General features: G+C 34.1%; 2 protein-coding genes across 2 annotated transcripts; both read left to right on the top strand.

The window, feature by feature from the left end:
- The first annotated feature begins 3,589 nt into the window (after window positions 1-3,589).
- Window positions 3,590-4,385, top strand: LOC131843809 (uncharacterized). The gene is made up of 2 exons (XM_059192563.1): window positions 3,590-4,042; window positions 4,122-4,385. Exons 1-2 carry the CDS (start codon window positions 3,590-3,592, stop codon window positions 4,383-4,385), a joined length of 717 nt encoding a protein of 238 aa, XP_059048546.1.
- A 7,303-nt stretch (window positions 4,386-11,688) lies between these two features.
- LOC131843812 (phosphate carrier protein, mitochondrial-like) lies at window positions 11,689-24,463 on the top strand. Its single transcript, XM_059192566.1, has 9 exons — window positions 11,689-11,782; window positions 14,379-14,487; window positions 15,769-15,877; window positions 16,527-16,696; window positions 17,237-17,398; window positions 19,758-19,937; window positions 20,428-20,565; window positions 21,255-21,386; window positions 24,176-24,463. Exons 2-9 carry the CDS (start codon window positions 14,383-14,385, stop codon window positions 24,263-24,265), a joined length of 1,086 nt encoding a protein of 361 aa, XP_059048549.1. The 5' UTR covers window positions 11,689-11,782; window positions 14,379-14,382; the 3' UTR covers window positions 24,266-24,463.
- Window positions 24,464-25,828: the final 1,365 nt, after the last annotated feature.

Raw genomic sequence — 25,828 nt, 5'->3', positions numbered from 1 at the left:
AAAACGAATAATAATATGAAAAGGACAGCGTTTAGTTATGTAAACTATGAGCTATACGTTGATATGATTATAACAAAATAGATATAAGTAATATAAATGTTATAGTTTTCGTTTTCCACTCGTGTTAAATGTGGAAACCGACGCAAGTCAGAAATGATTTGTCTTATATTTATGTGAAATACTATTGTGATACTTGTATATATGTACTTTCTAGATAAGAAATTATGTAAAGTTCATGTATGAATAACAAAAATGTTAACGGACTCGTTAACTTCCTTTAATATGTAGAAGTCCGTTAATCGTTAATACCATACCTACTATTTATCGCACGGCACCGCGGTGCGATAAATATGCGCGAAAAACAGATTCAAACAAGTATGAAATGACAAGTATCGGGCGGAGCGAGGCACAACGCAGTCGGTAGGATACTCGAGACGTATCGAGAATAGAAATAGGGTATATCTCACATCGATTACCGTGTCGTCTATGATCGCTATCGTCGTCGCGAGCTATTCGCGTCCACGAGTATCCAGAAAGAAGAACCTGAAGTTTCCTGGCTGGAAGAGAAATCGAGACATCGATCCTAGAACTACCAATATGCAGCGCATGAAAGTACACTATACATTTTTACTGTAAAGTTGCTCTCAATGTGTGAAGTTTAGTGAATAGTTATATAGTTCAGTTGCAAACATTTTCCACCCTAAGAAAATCAACCCTAGAGAGCCTGCGCGCGATAGACTATCCCGTAGGCTCAATTTAGATAGATAAATGTATAAAATAATAATAATAATAATTTAGATAAATGTAAAAAACATAACACTATAGCACCATAGGTTAAGATGGGAAAATAAATAATACACATTACTGTAGTTTTACTTCCCCTAAATTACAGTAAAAATAAATAGGTTAGGTAGTAAATTAGAAACAGAACTGTAAACAAACCAAGAATGGCATGGGAAATAGGTCCCAAAGTCAGGCCATAAATCCCTTCAGACGGGAAATAGGACATAGATAGGACATAAGTGAACCATTCTCTGAACTGAACTGAACCACTCTATATGAGAGGCCTGATTAAGACCTTTGAATTTGTTGCTTTTGGAAGTTTCTTGCATTCAATCATGGCATTGGCTGGTTATGGTCAAGCTCTTCCCAGCACATCGGCTCCTGTTCAAGGGGAGGAAAGAAATGTTGATATACATAACATATCAGGGGCGGTCGAGGAAGCTGTTCTCAATATGGGACGTCAAGCTGAATAAAATAGGTTCCTAGCTCCGGAAATCAACTTCCGCTGGAGTAAAACCTGAGACTATAGAGATTGTTTTATCAGAAATTGCAAGTGAAAGTGAGGAACAAAGCGGCCATAGGCGCCATCCTTGGTCATTCTGGTTTTTCTAGGAAACATTTAGCAGTAAAAACCTCGAAGAGCAGACCAGGGCTTGTAGGATACAGACAAGTTCCCTATAAACCTACGAGGCTGATGTATGTTGTGTCAATCTCAACTCAATACGCCCAAATAGCTGTCGCTTCTAGGTTAGTAAACTTCATATCTACTAGAGGGAAAAGTGGTGGTAGATATGGAGAAAGGATCGATCCGTCTCATTGTTCGACTGGGAGCAGTTCAACAACAGGGGTGCGAATATTTGACAATTATGATAGCATTGCCGCTAGTGGAAATCCACGTTTGCTGACAATTGGGACTGATCTTAGTTCATACGATACGAACTTGCGTTATTGGAACTTTCGTAAGGCGTTCATATCCGCCTTGAAAAAATTAAATTCAAACAAAACCTTCGGTCCGGAGGCTATCCCCGGACCAGATGATTAGTTTATGATGTTTGACTAATGCTTATGGCGAAGGACGTGTCTATAAATCATATTGGGACAATGGTAGGACTCCTATCATTATTATTGATGAACGTGTTAAGGACGCTGACATAGCTTTACAGTATAATAGGTATATTACAAGTATGAAAGTTGATGCGGACATCGACACGATAAAACCGCTCTCTGGAGCACGCTTTTTGACTCCGGGAGTTTACAGGAAATTCGACATAGATTCATGTCTTGAAGAAAAAATACTGATACCTTGGAATATCCTGCGCATTGCCGCTGTACGTGATGGCAGTGATTTAACTTTTTTAACTAGCGAAGCCTCCGGAGAATTAACTACTCTGGCTGCGAATACTATTGTCAATCTTACGATGCAAAAGAAAGCTATAGCGTGGCTACATAAATCATCAATGGGAAAATATCTAGAGGTAAAATATATGAAAGGCGTCGGTGATGACGCTGAATGGATATGTACCCTAACGAGAGTACCCAAATGAATCGAAATTGACGACATGTTGGAAGGGCTGGCAAAATTATACTCTGAGATGGGACACACTTTTTCGCCAGCTAAAACGTTGCTTTTTCGCCAGCTGAGTACGTTCAGACGTTCTCGCGATATGGTCTCTATATACCACGAGATCAGATAATGATAGTGAGCAGTGAGAAGCCAAGGAGCATTAGAGACCCTAAAGAATTCACAGAATCGTTTAAGCAAGTATTGCTAGCGAAGTGTGCCAGAGGGTTCAATGTTGACTACGCGAATACTTTATTTCTACGGCACGCGCGAGAGATCGGACGAATGACCTTGAAGCGTTAAATTCCACAAATTTCCGACACTAGATCAGGAATTGTTAAGCTTATAGCTAGCGGAGAGAAGACGTGCTCAATTACTGTTTCAAAACAGACGTACAAACGTGCGAGCGAAAAATTCTATGATAAAGAAATACCCCTGCGACATTTTTATTATTCTGTCGCGCGATTCATGCTCCCAACTCCGGCTGGCGGACATGGGTGGAATCCCTTGATGATTAATATTGTGAATACTCCAGCGATGTTCTTACGTTTCATCGCAGCATATCCCGATAACTTCAAAACAAACATGTATCGGATCCTAGTTTTTTCCCCGTCTTCCGGTGGATAAGGGAGTCCAAAGTGGAAATGATAATGTTTTAGGTCGCATCTCTTTACCACCCGACCTACAGAGTATAACCGCTGCGGAGATGTTTTCACCAGCTGTTCAACATAATTTGCAGGCTCTTAAAGGAATTAGTATCGGCTATTCAGACGAAGATAAAATACCGAAACGAATTCTGCGTGCTGGATTAGAGCTAGAGTTTTATAACTAATTTCGAACTAATTTCTTCAACTGGCAACCATCTATAAGAGATGTCATTATTGTCATCTGTCAAAGTGTGTTGTCGATTGTGCGTGGTGTATTTCTTAACCAACTTAACTTTAACGCTGAAGCGTTAAAATGCCAAAAACGATTAAAAGCCAGTTAAGAAAAGTTATTTATAATATAAATAATTACTTGTCAGAAAGAAGGTCTGAAGGAATTGACTCTATTCCTCTAAACAACATCACGGACCTTGTTGTCAACATGACTGGTAGGTACCTCATATACTACATCCAATATGAATTGGTTAATTTGTGACTAATTTTTAATTTAAAAGTAAATCTGTGGCTAAAGGCAAAAGATATGTCATTGTCCATTGTGGTGGCAAGACTGGGTTCGTCCCTAATGCTTTATTAATTTATAATGACAAAGAAAAAAAAAGATTTCCATGACGCCATGAATACAGTTAATTTTAAGAAATGGGTATTGGATAAATTAATACCCAATTTGCATGAACCTACCTGTATAGTCATGGACAACGCTAGATATCATTCTAGCCAAATCAACAAGCCACCGAGCATGATAAATAGAAAAAAAGATATTACAGACTGGCTTTCATCAAATAATATTGCCTACCCTACCAATGGTACCAAAAGTATGCTAATGGTTATAGTAAAACAAAATAAACCTGACCCAATATATGAAATAGATCATTTAGTACAGGATTATGGTCACAAAATAGTAAGACTGCCTCCTTATCATTGTGACCTCAATCCTATTGAGATGATATGGGGCATAGTAAAAGGGAAGGTTGCCACAAAGAATGTTGGTTTAGACAATATCACATTCATGCAGCTTGTAAAAAACGGTTTTGAGGTAAATATCACATTTTATCTGATATAAAATTAAATATTTTGTTTAGATACAGTTACTGACTTATTAATTGTTTTTCTAGGATATAACTGCCGATACATGGAATAATTGTTGTGAGCATACAAAGAAAATAGAAGAAGATTATAGACAAAGGGGACCAGTAATCGACAGAGAAATTGAAAAATTTATTATAAATGTTGGTGACGATAGCGAAACATCCAGTGATACAAGTAGCAATGAATCTGTTATATCTGAAATTGAAACACAACAATCAGACAATGAAGATCATGAAACATATGAATCTGTTGAATATTTGGATTCTGACTTTGAAGACTTATGCTATTAAAATATTAAATAAAGCTAATACTGAAATAATAAAGTTGTACTTTTTTAAACTGCCTAATTAGAATCAGAATCAGAATCAGAATGCCTATAGTTTACTTTTAAGGAAGTTTATTTTAAAATTATATTTAAAGTACATACTTTAAAAAAAAACTTGTAGTAGGAACAACCTTTAAAAAGTAAATTTTAACTGTCCTTCCTGAGTCGTTAGAAAAGAAAGAAATAAACCTAGATTGTATTGTAGTGATTAAAAAAAAATTTAAACGTCGATTCTTCTTCTAGCCGCGAATTAAAATAAATAGTAGGTAAACTAACTTTCTGTGATAGTTTATATTAAATTAAACACTAGCTAAAAAAAGTACACTTGCCAATTCGCAATAGTATGACTATAGTAGATGTTGCCATAATCATAGTTAATATAACGCCCTCAGAGCAGGTTTTTTATTTTTTTGGTCAGGCTTTATAACTAGTACTTTTGAGAACTAGTTCTCAAATAGCTCAGAGCATGTCTAAGGTGTTGTAGAGGTGTTGTAGAAATTGTTTTATCAGGAAAGTAATTGCAAGTGAAAGTGAGGAAGAAAGCGGCCATAGGCGTCATCCTTGGTCGTTCTGGTTTTTCTAGGAAACGTTTAGCAACAAAAACTTTGAAGAGCAGACCAGGGCTTGTAGGATACAGACAAGTTCCCTATAAACCTACAAGGCTGATATGTACCACGAACGAAATAAATCAAACTGGGATCAAATCATACCCTTTGCTGGTATGTGCCATAATACATTGGTTAATCAATCAACCAGTCTCATATGAAAGTAAAGGCTAAAGAACGTTATGACGATAACATAAGGAATATAGCCAAGTTCGATGTAGACGACAAAGTTATGTTGAAAGTACCAAATCCAAACAATTTAGACCTTAAATGGGAAGGACCCTTTGCAGTTATACGAGTTGGTTTTAACCATAACTATTTAATTAAGAAATCGAATCGCAACCAATTAGTGTACGCAAATAGGTAACAACCGTAAGGTGATGGTATGTTGAATTTGAGAGGTCGAGTTTCTTTACATGTCAAATTTCGTGAAGGGCGGCCTTCAACTGCCGTCAACGAAAATAATGTGGGTACAGTTAAGCGGCTAATTGAAGTTTCCTTCAATTAGCCGCTTAACTGTATTCTGTATTCTGTACCCGCGGATTACCTATGATTCGAGGACTATTGGGGATTGGTGTGAGCCAAAAGTACAATCACGGACATTCTAATGATGTTTATGACAATGTCACAGGAGACGAAACGTGGATTTATTGTTTTGAACCCGAAAAAAACAGCAGTCTTGTGAATGGCAGTGATAGCGTTCAATCGGCACGTAGAAAACATGCCTTCAGATCTGTGGTCCTCCTGTTTTAAAAAATGGTTCGATCGCATGAAAAAATGTTTAAAATGTAAAGGAGAGTATTTTGAAAAGCAATAATATTTGGGTTATAACATATTGTTTTTTTTTTTAAGTTACACAACACTTATAGTGCGACCTACGTAATCCCCTTCATCATTAAGTTTTTCATGATAGTGCCTAAATGTTTTGTATAATTTCTTAACGACTCTTTATTCAGTGGAAGGTTATATAAACTCATTAAAAAAAAAAAACAATAGTACAGGATTGTAACCAAAAAAGTTGTTAAAAATATATGACCTCAAATAGCTCCAATATTAAGTCACATTGTTAATTTGATTTGTGTAGAGACAGGAAGTTTCGCCGAATAATTAAAAATAACCATTATAAATCCGATTTTTAAAAAAGAGGACAATGAAAATTTCTAGTGTCACAGGCCCATTGCTTACACCCCACCCGCACCACACTAAACACACAAAAGCAGCCGTCGACAGAGCATTGAATATGTTAGTATGCCTGTTGAAGTAGCTGCTAACACCGCTCGCAAGTCGCACAGATATTAAGGCGGCGGCGACAAACGGATTGACCAAATTATTTCAGTATATAAATGCCGCATAACACCCTACCCATTGACGCATAAGCCCCGGGAGCATCATGAACAAAGTCCAAGACCTCCCTCTTCTAGCTCAAACCTAGGACGTAGACCTAATGGGTGAAACGAAGCACAAAAGTAGAAAGGAGACGCTGAGGATGCCTAACTACCATGAATACAGGCAAAACGAGCTGTCGTCGGCTGACAATGCGTACCGCAGTACAGCTGTACTAGGCGGCAGCAACATAGTCCACGTGGAGTTAGTAGCCCCGAGTTCCGCGTGGTTCATGGCAATAAAAATGTACCATAATCAAGTACGCTACGAACTAAGGTATTGTAAATAAATTTGAGAGATAATGGATAGGTACTCCATTAAACTACTGACAGACATCTAAGAATGTTAAGTATTTTTTCAGATTTTGCAACAATTCGCACTGTGAGACCAGTTCATCTAGAGTCTAGATTTATACCTAAATATTTTACTTGGGACTTTTTTTACTGATATTATTTGTTATAATACAGTACTTTGACTACGAGCCCTTCCCAACCTCAGCTTACTCAGTATTGTTTTAGATACTTCAAGTTATAAACGAAAAGATAAACAGTTACGACATAGAATTGTCATCGTTTTCAAAAAGCACGTTATATAAAATATTGAAACACCTTCATTTCAAGTACATGAAAATAAAACGCCGCAGTACATTAATAGACCAAGAGGACATTATTTTATGGCGTCATTGATACCTACAAAAAAATAAATACTAAATGGAAGGTCGCTTCAACACTACTAAGCTCTTCTTTTTAGAAAGCCTTACAAGGGGCCTAAAAGGGTCATCTGGCAAAGGAAGACGAGTAGTAACGTCCCATCTTGAAAGTGAAGACGGTTTTGTAAATGATAGTGCATAATATTTCCAGCAACAAAAGGACTTGATGATTATCACAAAGAAATTAATTCAGATCAATACGAAAATTGGTTGAAAAATATTCTACCAAACTTAAAACCCAAATCAGGTCTTGTAATAAATAATACACCGTTCTACTGTGTGTGTACTAAAAAAAATCGTTAGCCGCTTCTAAAAAGTGCAAATTCAAGATTAGCTAAAATAAAAAAATATTTCTCATAAAGATACGATGTTAAAAACCAAATTAACAGATTGCCTAAAAGTCATTATTCCTCTACCTCTCAAGGTGACTCAGAGGCTAAAGGAGTTTTTCGTCTACCAGACGAAACAGATTTTATTAAATTGATTCAAACTGAATGGACCAAAGCCATTGAACACTTCATTCTTTTTTACACATATTGCCGACAATATTTTCATTTATATTTTTTTCGATTTAAATTCATAAACTTGGTAAGTGAAGTTATTTTGACATGATTGAAAATACTGTATGATTAATAAAATATACAGGCGATTTTTCGCTATGAAAAGTTAACTAACGCTAACTTGTATGAAAACATAACTTATTGAAGTTATTCTTGGAAAAATTAGTGGCAAATTGTATAAACACTACTACCACCAACGCCACACAGAAATGGCACCACCACTTTCGACAGTTTCCAAAGACAGATACCAGGGATATGTTTAAACTAGTGACTTTCCTAATAAGTATTCTAACATCAAACTGCTTTCCTGAACGTCTTTTTTCCCAGATTAATTTAAAATGGTCGGATGAGAGAAATAAATGCTCTGTAAAATGAATGATAGCAGAATTACTCAATTACTCATCTATCCTGAAAAGTTCTTCAGTTAAACCCTCACAGAATTATCTAAATAATAATTCTCTTATTGTAACTTGCAATATGTAAAACTCACTTCTCACACTATTGTTTAAAACGCCACATTTTTATAATGAATAAAACTTTGATACATCTTTTTTTATTCAGAAGACGAACAAAACTCAACTACCTAATGATATAGTAAATCTGATTTAAAGTATCATATTTTTATTAAAGTACAATTTCTATGACTATTTTTGCTATGTATTGTATTGTACTAAAATATAAATATTTCACTTTATGATTATATACGTTTTTTCACTGTGTCCTCCTTTTCGACAAACATTCATTTATTTACTTACACAACTATTATTACAGGCCTAAGCCCAATACAATAGTGTATATAATTCTATATTATACATATTCGTTAACATAACATATAACATACAATGTTGTTTTTGTGAATTCACACAGACTACACACAAACAAATCCGTTATTTCTGCTATTTTATTGAGAGTGGCCAGTGCATGTGTCATGGGCGCCTTGTTTAATAAATTAGTTCTGCCGCGGACAATAACATCATGTTTCAAATTCAACGCTGCTTGTGACAGTAACGATAATTTAATATTTAATGGTGCTTTCAGATTATGTCTGATGACGAAATCATAGAAAAAAATGCAGAACAAAGAAGATGGAACAGAAGAAAATCTAGACATGGAAGATAATGTAGCATTCAACTTCAATGGTAGGATTTTAATATTTTAATGTCGATGTCACTACTTTTTTAATTACATTTTTACTAAAGTCTACCAAATCACCTAATAATCTTTTTCTCCAATAAATAATACAGGACCATCTGATGATGAAGCACTTCATGCCTTGTAAACAGCTCTCAAGTGGTTAGAAAAACAAACAGAGCGATACTGTGAGTTTAATATAGATGAAATGAATTTATAAATGAAAAATTTGAAAAAAACAAATGAAACAGCAACATAGAAAGTGGCTTATGTCAAATGACAATCACCAAATTTTTAAACCAAATTGAACTTATTATTTATTTCAGGATTACCAAATTATTCCTGCACATATATTTCAATATAATATTTCATTAAATGTTATAGTAGTAGTATTTTAGTATTGTCTGTAATCTAAGATCCTTTATAAACATTCATTTTCATTAATGTGTTTTTTATAAACACAACATTATGTACTACATATATGCACGAAACCACTTTTCTTCATACATTTGATTACAGAATGCCTATTGACAACAACAGATTAACAAATTTCTACTTTACTTCATTAATAAAAAATAAGATATGGCCATATATGCTTAGGACTTTATCATGAGTGCATTGGAATAATATAATATTGCACTGTTTCATCAACAGAAGCCTTCAGAATACCACCACTGGGCATTGTTAGTAAATTGAACTAGCAACCTTATTCTAGCAGTAATATCATATTGCATAATGTCATATCAGGTTGACAGCCATGCAGTTCTCTCTGAAACTATAATTATTAATTCAGCATGAAAGGCTCACTGACCTGATTTCATTTAGCACAAACAGAAGAGCTATTCTATTTCTATTTATACCTACTCTTTAATTGTACCACAGAACAATATAAAAAACAATACAAATAATATATTTACTAGAACTGATACAAATATATATTTTTTTTTTATAGATGTATACATCCATTCTATTTACAATCAAATAACAAAATATATGTAATTTCAACACAACTATATATTAGAGTACACACATATAACAAATGACAATAAACTAATTTTGTTTCTCAATTATACAAATATTTTGCCGATTAGATTTTGATTTTAAATTATATACAAAACCAACACCTCCTGGTCATACTCTTTTATGGCTACTAATGAAAGACAATAAATATTGGATATAGATAAGAATCCATTTGAATTGAATAACAAAAAAAAAATATGATAACCATATAGGTTTTTTTAGTATCATTGAACAAGTAAGACATCAGACAGTAGATATGTGTATGAAATACAGACTACTTCATAATGGAACCACCAACTACAACTATTACTTTGCAGTATAATTTTCATTATTTAAGAGTTTTAAATCTGATCTCCAAACACCATGTACCAACCCACAACCTCAATTAAATTACTTCGAACACAATATAAATGTCCTTGACAAGCTTCTAGCAATTACTTATGATAAATTAAAATTGAGGCAAAACAACATTATTTTCATATTTCTGAACCTACCAAGTTATGATATTGAAAACACACAATATTAAAATTCATCATTTTCCTTGCAAAAACAGTTTAAAGAGATTAACTTTAAGCCAAGCCTATTTTTTAATAAAAACAGTTATAGTTGAACATAGATTTTTAACCTATTAGGGGCCTTTAAAAAGTACAACGGACTAGGTAATGAACGAGTGACGATATTCAATGAATAAAAAATATAAAAACGAAAATATACAGTATATAGTAGTAAATATACAGTAACTAGTACAGAAACTAGTAAAAACTTTACTTTTAACCAGTACTGAAACTTAAAGCGATGGAAAAAAATAGATTTATAAGATGACGAAACAAACCAAATACCTACAAAATAAAAATATGCCATGGTAATAATTTGTTCAAGCACCGACCCAATTGCGGAATACGCTTATTCGCTACTTTGAACTTCATATTTTGAAAACACATAATTCTAGAATTTGAAATGCCAAATAAAATAAAGACAAATTGAGTTAACAAAATCAGTGAAACAACCAAACTACAAAATAATCGCAAGAAAGTAACGGAAAAGATCAGTCACAGACAAAACTTTAGAAAACTGACACAGTCGGATATTTCAACAGTCCGTGTCACAGGTTAATGTTAGAAACCATAGAGAAAGCCCATATTATACAACATGTAATGAAAATTTAAACCTTATACCGGTGACATGGCGTTTATTTCGTATTAGGTCTTCGAATTTAAGAAAGGAATGTCTTAAGAGATTTGGCAATAAAGGATTCTATCTTTCTCGCACAGTTTGAGATTATGGTCTAATTGAAATTACTTAATTTTATTTACATGGTAGGTTCAAAAGGCTTACTACGAGCTTAATTAATCATGCAATGTAACATATTTACTAATTTAATACATATTTACATATTTAATAATTAATAGCTTTGAGATATATCATTTTAGTTCCGTTCAATAGATCATGTAAAAAACAAATGTGTCTCCCCTAAAAAAGAGGCGAGTCTTTCTCATGCAAATAAAACCTGATTTTAATAAAACTTTTTAAATAATAATTTTACGTTATGAAAACAAGTCTTTCAGTTTAAAAAACATGTTCACAAATCATTCATAGACGAAAGTAATGTCTTGATAACTGCTTACAGTTCTAGACTATATTTTACAAAAGGATTATTTGTTCAATTTTAAAATGTAAACACGTACTGAATACTTTTATACAAATATATACTAATAATATTTGTTAAATAATATAACAAATTAACTTTTACGCTTGTCTTGTATTCATTATGCTTTCAGTATCATTTAATTTCTTACATTTTAAAAACCGGTTATTTCGTTATTCAAAAAGAACCGTTGATAACTAGTTCATGAATTTGATTCTGTCGGGCACTCGCCCATTCCTAGCTTTCTTTAATACTGTGCTTCAGGCGCGGTGCGGTGTTTAAATTCACCTCATCCTGATAATTAGACATGTAAGTATTAATGAAACTTAAGTAATGTGAAAAATTATGTATCTTCTAAATATATTTGAATATTTCTTTTATAGTTCTTAATAATCAATGTAAAAGACATTCCAGATTTACCTTACGTAACCTAATGGAATAATGTTTGCACGTGACCTTGCCCTATATCATTTTACATAATTTTCTAAAGGCCAATATTAAAATAAAACTTGTAACAATCTATGAATTTAAAAAATATATTCATCTATGTATTTGCTATAAATTAAGTACTGCTGTGGGCCAGATTCATATATTAATTTTAATTATAGATACGTAGACAGATTTACACAGCATACTGTTAATTATCATTTTACTTTGATTACTTCAATTGTTTGTAGATTTATATCTTTAAAATAGTATTTTTTGCTATTATCTAACTTTCACTACAACAATGTAGGCGCCTGTCATACTGACAATGGCATTGATTTTTTACTATGTCGATATGAGAATTAAAGGTCAAGCCAGGAATAACCTAACTAAGGTTTTGGCATAATATGCTTATACTGGTGGACCATATACTACTCCGCCCGGGTTTTTCACTTCGAATAAATTATTTTGGATATGAAAAAATGTGTTAATTAATTGCAGTTGTTCAGTGTGCATAGGTATGGTACTATGGTTTCATATACATTTATTATGAGTTTATTGTATTTATTATTCCTCTTCTGTCTTTATTATTATTGTTACATTAATGTCAATAGTTATGTACTGAATATGTCAAAGAATACATTATTTTAAATAGTCATTAATTATGATTCTGTAACTAGATTCGGAATGAAGATTCAGTTAAGTAGAATGGAGAGAAAATTGTTCAGTATTCTTATGAAACAAGCATAGAACTTTCCATGTTTATGAGTTCTCAGATTTAGATGAATACGATTTCTATAGTTCTTGATTGGTATTAATTCATAAAAGTTCTAGTATATATGTACACCCAAATTACATACATACCATAGATAGTGTAATGAAACTAATTAATCCTAATTGAATAACTAAAATTACATTGCCGTCATGTTAGCATTTACTCTACATCAATTCTGCAAATATTCTCAATGTTCAAGATCACATACTATGTTCTACCACATAATCTTATCATATTCATAGTAGGTATATCTTAATTATATATATTTATCACCTTACATGACTGGTAATGTTATCTTTACAACTTTATAACCAGTTACATAAGATTCACTTTAATTATCTACATTTCTCTACTGCTTCTAATGCTTAGCTACTCTACTTATAAATTCTTGTTACTAAATATTTGTTAAACAATTTTAAGACTGAAATATTGATCTTTTTGGAAAAGAAAACCATTACCTATCTATAACCTATACTGAAAGCTAGCGGGCAAGCAGAGGCTTACAGCCTCTGTGGTCCAGCTGTTTAGCATGCTACCTTATTTCTAATGATCAGAAATTCTATTCTCAGACTATACAAATTTGTGTATTCATGAGTATGACTGTATGAACAAACTTCTTAAGTTTCTTAGACACTGAATGGCATCCAAGTGATATGCCCCATTAACTGTCATTTTTTATCTGAATATTACCGATTACTGTTCATTGAATACATGAGATTTTGCTTATCTGTGATATATCCACCCACATAACACATAATATGACACTAAGCAATGCCTCTTTAAGATTATAACAATCAATTGCCAATAATCATTTTGTACTGATGGAGATAACAAGATATCAGCAAATTGATGTACTTTGAAATGGATCAATCACAATATTTCATACTATAAGTCTGGTTTGAAATTTTCAATATGATTTATGTGTTCTACCCCTCTTGGTGTACTGATTTAAAGATTTCCATTTGTACTTCCCATGTGTGCCTAAATTAGTAGGATGTAGAAAGTTATCTGCAGAAGTACCAACTTCTGTCTCAACTACTTCAGCTGACAAGCAGCTGGCTTTATAAGCTCACTGGCTATTTCATTTGAGGGGTTGTATGCAGTGAAGTTACAGATAATTGTGACGTAACACATTAGTTCTCAAGATTACTAACCCATGGGGCACCATGGGTGTGATATAATGTTGTGATATCTGTGACATAGTTTCATTATATAGGCAATGGTTGTCATTTACCATCATTCATATTTCTAATATTATATATGGGATATTTCAATAAGTACTTCTGTCATCTTTGTTCCTATATTATATTTTTTATATTGTAATGACAAAGTAAGCTAGTGACCTCTACATTAATATCATGTTATCATGTGACACCTGTGCTAGCACTCATGAGTTGCCATTCCAAGGGACCAATATACCCTGGCTCTAATCCTGTAATTTTACTGACCACTATGGTTACACCCTACAAGGATAACCCGTTTACAAGAAAGCTACTTGGTGGCTGACATTGATTAAAATAAAATACCCTTGCAGATGAACTACATCATCTACGAAAGACTACATCTACACAACACAATACTGTATAGATTTATTCATGAAATAATACATTGTATATATCATTCATGAAAATACCTTTTATATTAATTCACGGGGCCAAAGGACAATGAATAACTTGTATGTTTATAATGAACATATTTTTCCAGAACAATGTTTGCTTCCCTGTTGGACACGGCGCGGAACTCGCCGTTCCGCGGCCCTCTCAGCCCTGCACAGTGCCAGGCCAGCACTCTAACACCGCCTAGCATCGAACAGGTAAATTATTACATATAAAAAATACAAACAACGTAAAGAGAACAAAGAAACTTAGCACCAACTGTGCAATGACACTAGAAATGCTGGGCCAAGGATGCCAACCATATTACAAATTCTCTTACAAATAAATATGAGAATTTTGGTTGTACCTTTGTACATGTTTGTATGAGATTTAGATAATCAAAAATTCTTACTTTTCTGTATGGGCTTAGTATTTTAAAGTTGCAAACCCCGTACGGGAGTAGTTGCCCCCAGAATAGATCACTGGTACATAGTGCTAGAGCTTTTTCTCATCTTCTTTCTTCGCCTTCAATCAAAAGTGGAAAATTATATAAAATGCCTATAAAAAAAATTTTACTATAGATATCATATTATGTAATATATGTGTAGATACCTCTTAAATAACATTACAGAAGCTTACAGTCTTAAAAGAAACTTCATACATACATGAATATAAAGAATATGTGGCTCCGTACATGTTGTAAGAAAATGAAAAAGGATATCCTTGTTAGTATTAATACAAGTTTCATTATTTTATTTTTTATTATAATTGTAGGTACTAATATTAGTAGCCCGATGATGAGAACTCATAATGGAGAGGGGCTGTCATTAGTGACGCTGGTTGGTCTGCGGCCCAAAACCGGCGTCGCTCTGGTTACCCAGTGTGTCCTACTAGCTTAACTTATGGCAGGGTTGCCCTATGATCAATAGATTATGAGAGCTGAGGGCTTATTTACAACATTAAATTTATACATCAATGTCTTCTAATACAAAAGACAGAATATTTATATCTTTACATTTACATTAAATAGTTTCTTCAAGGTTACATAAAATAGTTTACGCTACTCACCAACAGATGGCGCTCTTTAAATTTTTCGAGCGGTTCCGTTAGTGTTCTTTTTTGTTTATTCCACGCATTTATAGATGGCGCTACGCATCGTACAAATTTTAATTCTTTCAATTTTAAGAGCGCAGAATTAAATAGATAATGTATTTTTTGCTATTAGAAATTGAAGTATAAATAGTTTGATGGTCTTTGCTAAATGGGGTCTTAGGGATTTTTTAATGAATTCATATTAAGCCTTTACTTAAATATGTTTCAATATAAATTGATGACCATAAAAACTCTTTGTAATTCCGTACTATTATTCGCAAACGAGACATCTTTATACATGTAAGCCGAATAGACATTTATGTTGAATCAAATGTACCATTGGTTAAAAAATTTAGTGATATCAATATAGGTTTCATACAATGATGCATCATGTGGGCGTGTTTCAGCCACTAGGCATGGCGGCGGCAGCTGTAGTGCCAGCTCCACAGGACTCCTGCGAATTCGCATCTCCCAAATACTTCGCGCTGTGCGGACTTGGCGGTATTCTGTCCTGTGGTAAGTACACCCAAACACCCAACTATTCAACACTTTGTAAATTTATTTATAGTAGTCGCACATTGGCGGCAATTCGATTTTTTTTATACTACGTTGGTGACAAACAGGCATACGGTCCATCTGATGGTAAATGGCGAGGTGACGACCCTTAAGAATATACCGTTCTTTTTATAGTTATGAATTCACACAGACCTACCCGTAAATAAAAGAATATAATAATATGTATATTTATCGGCCATGTGTGGAAAGGGTAACAGGCTATATATTATATGTAGTACTGTGAACTACAATGCAACAACATATAAGGATGTAGGGCATAATTTACGTCATACGTTAGACACCCCCACCCTCCTAATGTTGACAAAGTGTAACACGGTATAACAAGGTATTGGAGGAGTATTCAAGTTCTTGTGAAAAATGATGAAGTCTAATCTCCCGCACTTAGTTAGATTTGGTGACAATCAATCAATCAAAAAATCAAAAAATCAAATCAATCAATCATTTAAATTTTAGTATTATAGCAGAAAATCATTTAAAATATGATCCATAGTAACATGGCTCTCCTATGAAATGAGAGGTAAAAGTTACTTAAAAAATTGTGGTACAGGAATTATGTATAAGTATATATGAGCCCTAATCTATACCACAGGTATAACCCATACGGCCGTGGTGCCACTGGATCTGGTCAAGTGCCGGCTGCAGGTGGACGGTGACAAATACAAGAACGTGGTCACCGGCTTCAAGGTTTCCGTACGCGAGGAGGGCATCCGAGGACTCGCGAAGGGCTGGGCACCAACCTTCATCGGTTACTCCCTACAAGTAGGTCTTATTCACTTTTCCCCTCCTATCGATCCCCCGTCCAATTCAAACGGGGTCGAAATTACGACTGCCTGAGACAAAGATCGACTCCTAAAGATTCCCTCAGACTGAAGTTGTATACTGAACTTAAATCTATGTTCAGTGGAGACTTAAACAAATGGAAGTGTGGCGAAGTGTAGGCACTTTAGTATCAATCACTTCCTCCTTTTGGAATAATTCTAATCTATCCCTCTTTTAATAATAATAAAATCTCAGGACTATCCACAAAGCCCCATCTAGTTTGGGACTAGCAAGCAAAGCTTATGTTATGGGTATTCGACAAATACATAGATACGTTTTTTATTGTTCATATAGACATAATATACATATTTTTTTTTTGATTATTTTTGCACTGCCAAAAATTTTTCACAGATACCTATGGTATGCTATGGAAAATACCGTTTGTTGTTAAGTACGCCAAATGTACTGTTACTTTTTGTACTGTGTGCATTAAAGTTATAAACCATAGAGACCGTTTATTTTAAATATTTCCATGTATAGGGGCTGTGCAAGTTTGGCCTGTATGAGGTGTTCAAGGTGGGCTACACGGGACTCCTGGACGAGGAGACAGCCTACACTTACCGTACCTTCGTATACCTCGCCGCCTCCGCGTCCGCTGAATTCTTCGCAGATATCGCGCTGTCGCCGCTCGAAGCAGCTAAAGTAAGTCCTACGCTCCTAAGAATATCCTTCAATTCGGAAGGAAGGCGGTATCCTAAACCGCTATACCACTTAGGCCCTCAAATAATAAAAAATCTGTATAATGTTGAATTATGTGGCCCAATGATGAGAAAATGCGCATGGAGGGGTACGAGGCGGCGTGAGGTCGGCGATGGTGAGCCATGGCCCTGCTAGTAGCAGCGTGACTCGCGCCGACCACGCCCTGTGATATCCAAGATTATGAGATCTGAGGGCTAATGCTTGCAATGTAAAAATTACTTGTGTTCCAACTACTTCAAAATAATTCCATAATGCTATAATAACCCTCGATCGACGCAAAAAGATGGGTCTTATAAGTTTGACGAGTCTGAGTATCTGTATGGGGTATCATATCTCCTGGAGCAGTGATTCCTCAAGTGGTCTATATCACCCCCAGGGGTCTATGACAAACTTCAAGGGGTCACTAACAGCAGTCATCTTGTTGTTTTCACTTTATGTTTTTAACACTAAAATTTACTACAGTAGAAAATAATTCACACAAATAAGTTTGTTAGGCCTTTCTAAGATTAACACAAATTTACAAACAAACATACTAACAATAATTTTTTTGGGTTATGATAAATTGGTCCCCAGTATAATAATTTTCCTCATATATGTTTTAAGTATATCGACTGATATAACGAATTTAAATTATAAGTTTGATTATTATTACAGTTCTAATGTCAAATGTTAATTCTATATGTGTGTGTTTGTCAAATACATGGTAGTGTATGCTATGATTGAATTCTTTATGCATAATGAATAAAAATATTAGCATTGTGCACTCCTTTATATAAATGTGCGAAATTTCATACTCGTCCGTCCGCGAAATGTTCGTAAAAAGGGGTACAAAGTTTATTAATATAATAATATAATATCTACAAAACATTTTTATATAATAGTGTTACCTCACAGTTATCAGATAGTCATATAGAGACAACCCTGTTTACATTGGGCCTACATTGTAAATGCGATGAGTATTTGTGTGACAATGTCAGTAGTACTATGTCGGGTGTGAATTGAACATTGTATTTGGCCTCTAGCCAAGGACATCCGTTATAAATGTACTTGTTTTATATATAACAGACTTTAGACTGTATATGCGTGTTTCTATGAGACATTATCAGTGGATAAAATGTAAGATATATATATATATACATATATGGGTATATAGTTAGAAAATGTATACTAAGACTCAAGGATATGAAAGTAACCATGGTAACCAACAACTTTACCTAAAAACATATAGTGTCTTCAAGAAAAATTGAATCGAAGTTGTTATATATGTCTTTTCAAAGTATAATGTGATTCAAAGTTGTTGTTATATATATATGTGAATACTATAACATCCAATTGTCGACGTGGTCTGGTGTTATTCATGTGTCCAGACTTGTGGCGGCGTGGTGGGCTCATTGCTTGTGTGGACTGGATGTACTCGTGAACGGGCGCTGCTTGTGTGGACTGGTTGCTCTAATCACTATGACTGATTTCCTCTTATTAATTGTTTAACCAGTTGTTGTGTATTCAATATTTTTTCTATTTATTTAGTTATTTAGTTTTATTAGTGCTAATTGGTGGTTTGTATTCACACGCTTAAACTTAAATTGTAAGTAAGAATAAATTATTTAATAGAGCAACACACTATTCTATTCTATATAAAAATACAGTAGTAATATTAAAAAACAAACCTAATATCAGCTGTGATTTTTTTGGTGACTTGCCATTCCACTAATCAAGAACTTCAGCTGTTTATAACTGAATACCAAAGAATAGAGTTGCCAATTCTTTGTGATAAATAATACATGTTTATTTTTATATGAAAAAATAATTGCTTTCAGAAATAAAATCGAGCAATCAATTTAGTAGTAATATGTTACAGAGCTATATACCCTTTATATGTTATTTATATGTTTATATACAACTGACCCTGTAGGGGTTAATATTCAATTCTGGAATATATTCTTTATTTAGTTTAAACTTGATTTGAAACTAGGGTTGAGTTTTTTGTATTAAATTTTCTTGTTATTAAAAATGCAATTGTAATGTAAAACTGGTAACTAACATTTGCATACAATTCACTGCCTAAGTTCTCGTCAATTTGTCCTAAGACATAGGCCTCCTCCAATAGATACCATGTTCTTCTGTCTTATGTCATGTTGTCTGGCTTTCCTTATCCTTGTTCAAATTCAAATTCAAGAATAATTTATTCATGTAGGACATTTTAGCAGCTTATGTATGAACGTAAATTTTTTTACATGTTGGTTCAGCCACTGCGTCATCAATAATTTCTTAATATACCTGAAAATGTTTTTTCTCATTGCAGGTGCGTATCCAGACCATGCCTGGCTTCGCGAACACACTCCGTGAGGCGTGGCCCAAGATGGTCCAGAGTGAAGGCTACGGCACATTCTACAAAGGCCTGGTCCCACTGTGGGGCAGACAGATTCCATACACCATGATGAAGTTCGCCTGCTTCGAGAAGACCCTCGAGCTGTTATACCAGGTTCAGTCAATTATTTCAATTTCTTCTTTTAGAAACTAAATTATGCGTTATTCTAATATTATTTACTGGCTGTGCGGTTTCACCCGCGATCAATTTCAATAAAACTTATAGCCTGTATGTTATTCTGATGCATAATTACTGTAAAGTTACATCAAATTCCGTTCAGTACTTTATGCGTGAAATAGTAACGTAACATCCATCCATACTCACAAACTTTCGCGTTTATAATGTTAGTAATCGTATAGGCAATAGTGTTGTTTTACATTCTATATTTATTTATTTTACATTCATAGGCTTAATTACAAATAATATAATGAAATAGTACATAACTCAGTGTGTAGAATCATTCAAGAATTTTTTTTAAGAACAAAACTGAACTATAGAACTTAAAATACAGGAAATTGAAAGTAGAAATTACAGTTAGACTACTAGAAATTTTTAAATACCGATATACTATAATTTAGTTTGAGATGTTTGATTTGCATTCCAGTATGTGGTGCCCAAACCTCGCTCGGAGTGCACTAAAGGCGAGCAATTGGTAGTAACGTTCGCTGCCGGGTACATTGCTGGCGTGTTCTGCGCTATCGTCTCGCATCCCGCCGACACTGTCGTCTCCAAACTTAACCAGGTAACCACATCTACAAACATGCACCATTTTTTTTAATAACTAGAATGACAGTTAGCTTTTTATTCTTTCAAATTCAAAATATGTTTATTCATGTAGGTCTATTACAGACACTTATGATATGTCAAATCTACCGTCAGTTCGGGGTGATGTCTTTCATATGGGAATCGGCGTTTACGCAGGAAACAATGTGTAAATATAGACCAAGAGAATGAGAAGTTATGCAGTGAACCAAATATTCATAAAATTTGTAAAGTAGTTTGGAGTTGATCCTGGTTAAATATGTTGGTGCATAATATTTTTTATCTATTATAATAATAATAATATCCCTGGACTATTCACACAGCACCATTTAGTCCTAAACTAAGCAGAGCTTGTGTTATGGATAGTAGAGGTCTTATATAAATACATAATAAATTTTGTAAATACATACATTATCTATATTTGGATAACATTCAGACCAATACAATAATACTCATCAATGTTTGTAATGAATGAGGTATCGAACCTGTGATACAAGTGGAGAATGATAAATTGAACGATAAGGTCAGGTCACTTAGTCCATAGTGGAAGCTATGACGATAGTTTACATGACTTGATACATTTGCTAGCAGGGTCATCAGTCCACATCACTAACAATCCCCTTCCCACATAAAGAGTTATTATTATTAATGTTATTATCCTTTATTCAGGACAAGACAGCGACAGTGGGCTCGATCGTCGGTAAACTGGGATGGGCGGGCGTATGGAAGGGTCTCGGACCTAGGATCGTAATGATTGGTACACTCACCGGTCTCCAGTGGTTCATCTATGACGCCGTCAAGGTGAGAACTACTACATGTAACTCGTGACTCTATACTGTTGTTTTTATTTAAATGGAGTGACAAATGAGATGATAGACCACCTGATGGTAAGTGGCAACCATATAAATATACTAGCTGTGCCTGCGATTACATCCGCGTGGAGTAATTACTTTAAAAATGACGATACTTCCATAGAACCTTTCATCTGCTTATTCAACTCGTTTATTTCCATTAAAAAGTAGCTTATGTCCTTTCTCAGGGTCTAGCCTATCTGTGTTAGAATAGAATAGAATAGAAAATCATTTATTCAAATAAACTTAATTTAAGCACTTTTGAATAGTCATAACAATTTGTTTTTTATCTACCACTCGTTCGGAAAGCTGTCTCATCACAAGAAGAACGAGCAAGAAACTTGTGTGTTGCTCTTTTAAATAATCCTTGTAAGTTGACATTTACAAGTCGAAACGCGTGTGAATACAAACTACCAACAAGCACTAATTTTTTGGGTCAAATATAATCTTGCAATAAGATTAAATCAGTCGTAGTGATAAGAGCAGACCAGTCCCTACAAGCAGCACTCGTTCACGAGTATGACGGATGAGCCAGCCATCACTGCGCTCGACCATATTTTAGGGAGCCCATTGACCCGGCCCACCACGCCGCCACATGTCTGGACATTTTAGTGAGCATGACTACTCATTCCACACGACCACGTCACAGCTACAAAAATTACTATATGGTAGTTACAGTATTCGCACTTTACATAAGGATGCATGCGGCAATCAATACAAAAGCCGCTACGCTATCATATATCAAGAAAGCAGTATGAAAATTAAAATTATAACGTTGTCCGCAAATAAACTTATTCTTGCTATATATTGCTATCATCTATAAATTCATCTATCTTATAATAGGCTTTTTTACATAACATTTGTTTAATATAAGATTTGAATTGCCTCTCTGTAAGATTTAGCGTAGACTCTGGCAGTTTATTATAGAATCTTACGCAATTACCATAAAATGAATTACTAACTTTGTGTAGACGGCATTTAGGTAAAATTAGCTTATTTTTATTGCGTAAGTTTCTACTTGTACAGTCTTTAAGTTTCTTGAAACTATCTAAGTTTTTCCTTGTATACATAATATTTTCATAAATGTACTGAGAGGCAACGGTGAGGATATTTGATTGTTTAAAGCATTGACGTAATGACTCTCTAGAACCCATACCATAAATAGAACGTATGGCTCTCTTTTGTAAAATAAATATAGTATTTATATCGGCAGCTTTACCCCATAGCAGTATGCCATATGACATAATGCTATGGAAATAACTAAAATATACAAGTTTTGCCGTCGCCACGTCTGTTAATTGCCTTATCCTTCTAATTGCATAAGCAGCAGAACTAAGTCTACTGGCTAATTTTGAAATATGGGGCCCCCATTGTAACTTCGAGTCCACTGTTATTCCTAAAAAAACTGTATCATTAACAAAATTTACTATTTCATCATTAAGCAATAGCTGCGTATTTACTTGTTTTACATTAGGCAGCGTGAATTTAATGCACTTAGTTTTGTTGGAGTTCAATAATAGATTATTACATGTGAACCAATTTAGTATAGCAGAGATAGCATAATTTACATCGTCTAATTGATTACATTGGCGACCAATTTTAAACACTAACGAAGTATCATCCGCAAATAACACTATATCTGCAACTTTCTCTACCATGTAGGGAAGGTCATTTATATAAATTAAAAAGAGAAATGGGCCTAATATTGAACCTTGAGGAACGCCCATTTTTATATTAGTTCCCTTAGACTTTACACCATCAATATCTACAGTTTGCACCCTATCCTCTAGATAAGTTTTCATTAGACTTAGGTCATTATCTCTAATACCATAATATTTGAGCTTGTACAAAAGTGTTTCATGATCTACGCAATCAAACGCCTTCGACAAGTCACAAAAAACGCCGAGAGCATCCTGTGAGTTTTCCCATGATTCGAATATATGTGTAATAAGCGCTACACCTGCATCAGTAGTAGACTTGCCGGCAGTGAAACCATATTGCTGACTGTGAAGCAGTCCGTTATCCCTGAAGTATTTTAACATTTGGTTAAACATAATCTTTTCAAATACTTTACTTAGAACTGGCAAAATAGAAATTGGTCTATAGTTGCCTAGCTCAAATCTATCTCCAGATTTAAAGAGTGGAATTAATTTGCTAAATTTCATTAATTGAGGAAACACGCCATTATCAACACATTTATTGAAAATAGTAGCTAGATGTAACAAATTTTATATAAATCGGTTCAGTAATTTTGGCGTAAATGCGCCACAAACTGTGTTGCTTTAGCATTTATAATATTATATATATAGTATGGATAATATGTGAACAGAATTGCCTAATTGGCAATGGAAACTAAATGAATAGTAACATTTCGGGACATGTGTTGCAGTGCTCATGGAGGACTAAAATGTCATGGTTCCATTCTTTATAATTTTATAAAATCATAATAACAAATAAGCTACCAGTCCACCTTATAGTAAGTTGTAAGACTTGATAAGATATCAAAGGACCCCGATTCACATTTTTTATCACTTACGCTAGTTACTCCATATAAGAATTGACATGAAACTCAGTAATCATATTTTTAGTATAAATATATATACAATGATTAATTATCAACCAATTGTTCCTACTGACTCAAAGTGTAGACAATATTATCTATGAGTATGCCTATATTCACTTGTTTATGTAATGTATTTATAAAAGTATTGTATACTGAATTACACGTGTAAATTGCAGGTATGGCTGAGGATGCCCCGACCCCCGCCAGCGGAGATGCCCGAGTCTCTACGCAAACGGCTAGAGGCTGAACAAGCGCAGGCGAAGTGAACTTAGCAATAATTACTCGTCAACTAGCCAGATAACGTTTAGCGTCGTCTCTCTCTTGTCTGCATATAAAGAAAGAGATGTAATTACGTTTTAATCGTGGCTGTGTAAGAGTTAGGCAAGTTACTATACTACCCAATGATGTCTCAATAGTTTTAAATGTATATAATTTCAATATAAGTCGTTTGCTTTGAGCAGAAACTGTCAACGGCCGTTGGATTCTTCTGTATTCTTTTATTTATTATCCAACTGCACGGCAATAGCGTCAACTTCCGTTTTATGATCCATGCCTTGTATGGAAAATTGTGTGGCTCAGTTACGATTTTATGCCAAACGAATATTTGAAATTAGGCCTATCTCAGGTATCGACTTTTCTACCATCACAAAACTACCTTACAACCTGGAACATAAATAGCATCTTTATTTATGTTATGGGACGAACTGTCCCGTGGTTTTCGTACGGTATGCCGAGTTACGGGTTTTAGTAATGATATTAATGAACTATTGAGACTTCATTACAAGTACCTCTTTGTTGATATAAGAAATACCGCCTCCTACGCGCACGTAGTGTACAATAATCAAATGAGTGCATTGTTATCACAATGTACGAGTTACTCCACTCTGTAGTTCAGCGATTACCAACAATAAATAAGCGTGATTGTTAATTTATGATTAAATAAAAATTATTATTATTTATTTTTTGTTAATATATTTATGTATATAAGTTTGGTTGGAAGTATGTATTACCATTTGAAATCTCGTACAATAAATATTAGAATAATATAATTTGTTTTATTGAATCTTTAGTAGCCCTATGTTTCATGATATAGGCCTGAACAAATTAAAAGACATTTTCTTAACGAATAATATGTATTATTATGTTATATAATGTATTATTAATACGTGAAGCAAAAACTTACGTTTTATCACAATAATTGCGCGGACATAGGAGTATGAAATTTCACACACTTATAGTTTATATGAAGGAGTGCAGAATGCTAACATTTTTTTAAATAATGTATATAATATACATTAAGGGGGTCTTCCTATGTGATGGGTTGAAAAAATCGTTTTTTTTTTTTTTTTTCATAAATTGCTCCCTTAACATGTCTAGAATACGGTAGTAAAGCGATTTTAGAAAATTCGAAGTCGTTTTAAAGATACAGCAGGTAAAAGAAAGAGCGGTTCGGAGCGGTGAGTTGGCAGTTAGAGACCGGGCCTATTGTGTACCGTCGGCTTTATACCTGGCCTCCCTTTTATTAATATATTTGTTTATACAAGTTTAGACACGTTTCTACAGACTTAAACAGGAAAAGGAGCAGGTAAACTTACTGATAAAGTTATCCAAGAAATTACAAAATTCTACGGATTAGCAATTCGACGCCATCCAGATTCGCTTGAAGATATGAAAGGAAGTTTGGGCAACGTACTATCACAAATGTTCTTCTGATGAAAACCCTCAGCATCAATTTTGTCCAGAAGGCGAAGACAGTTGGTGTAAATGGCGTAAGGCTGAAGCTAATAATGAACTGGACCAATTTCATCACGATAAACCACCTCTAATTC

This window comes from Achroia grisella, unplaced genomic scaffold, assembly GCF_030625045.1.
Source record: "Achroia grisella isolate CSIRO2021 unplaced genomic scaffold, CSIRO_AGI_Agris_v1 utg3447, whole genome shotgun sequence".
In the NCBI taxonomy this organism is placed as follows: domain Eukaryota; kingdom Metazoa; phylum Arthropoda; class Insecta; order Lepidoptera; family Pyralidae; genus Achroia; species Achroia grisella.
This window is presented reverse-complemented; position numbering and strand designations above follow the sequence as displayed.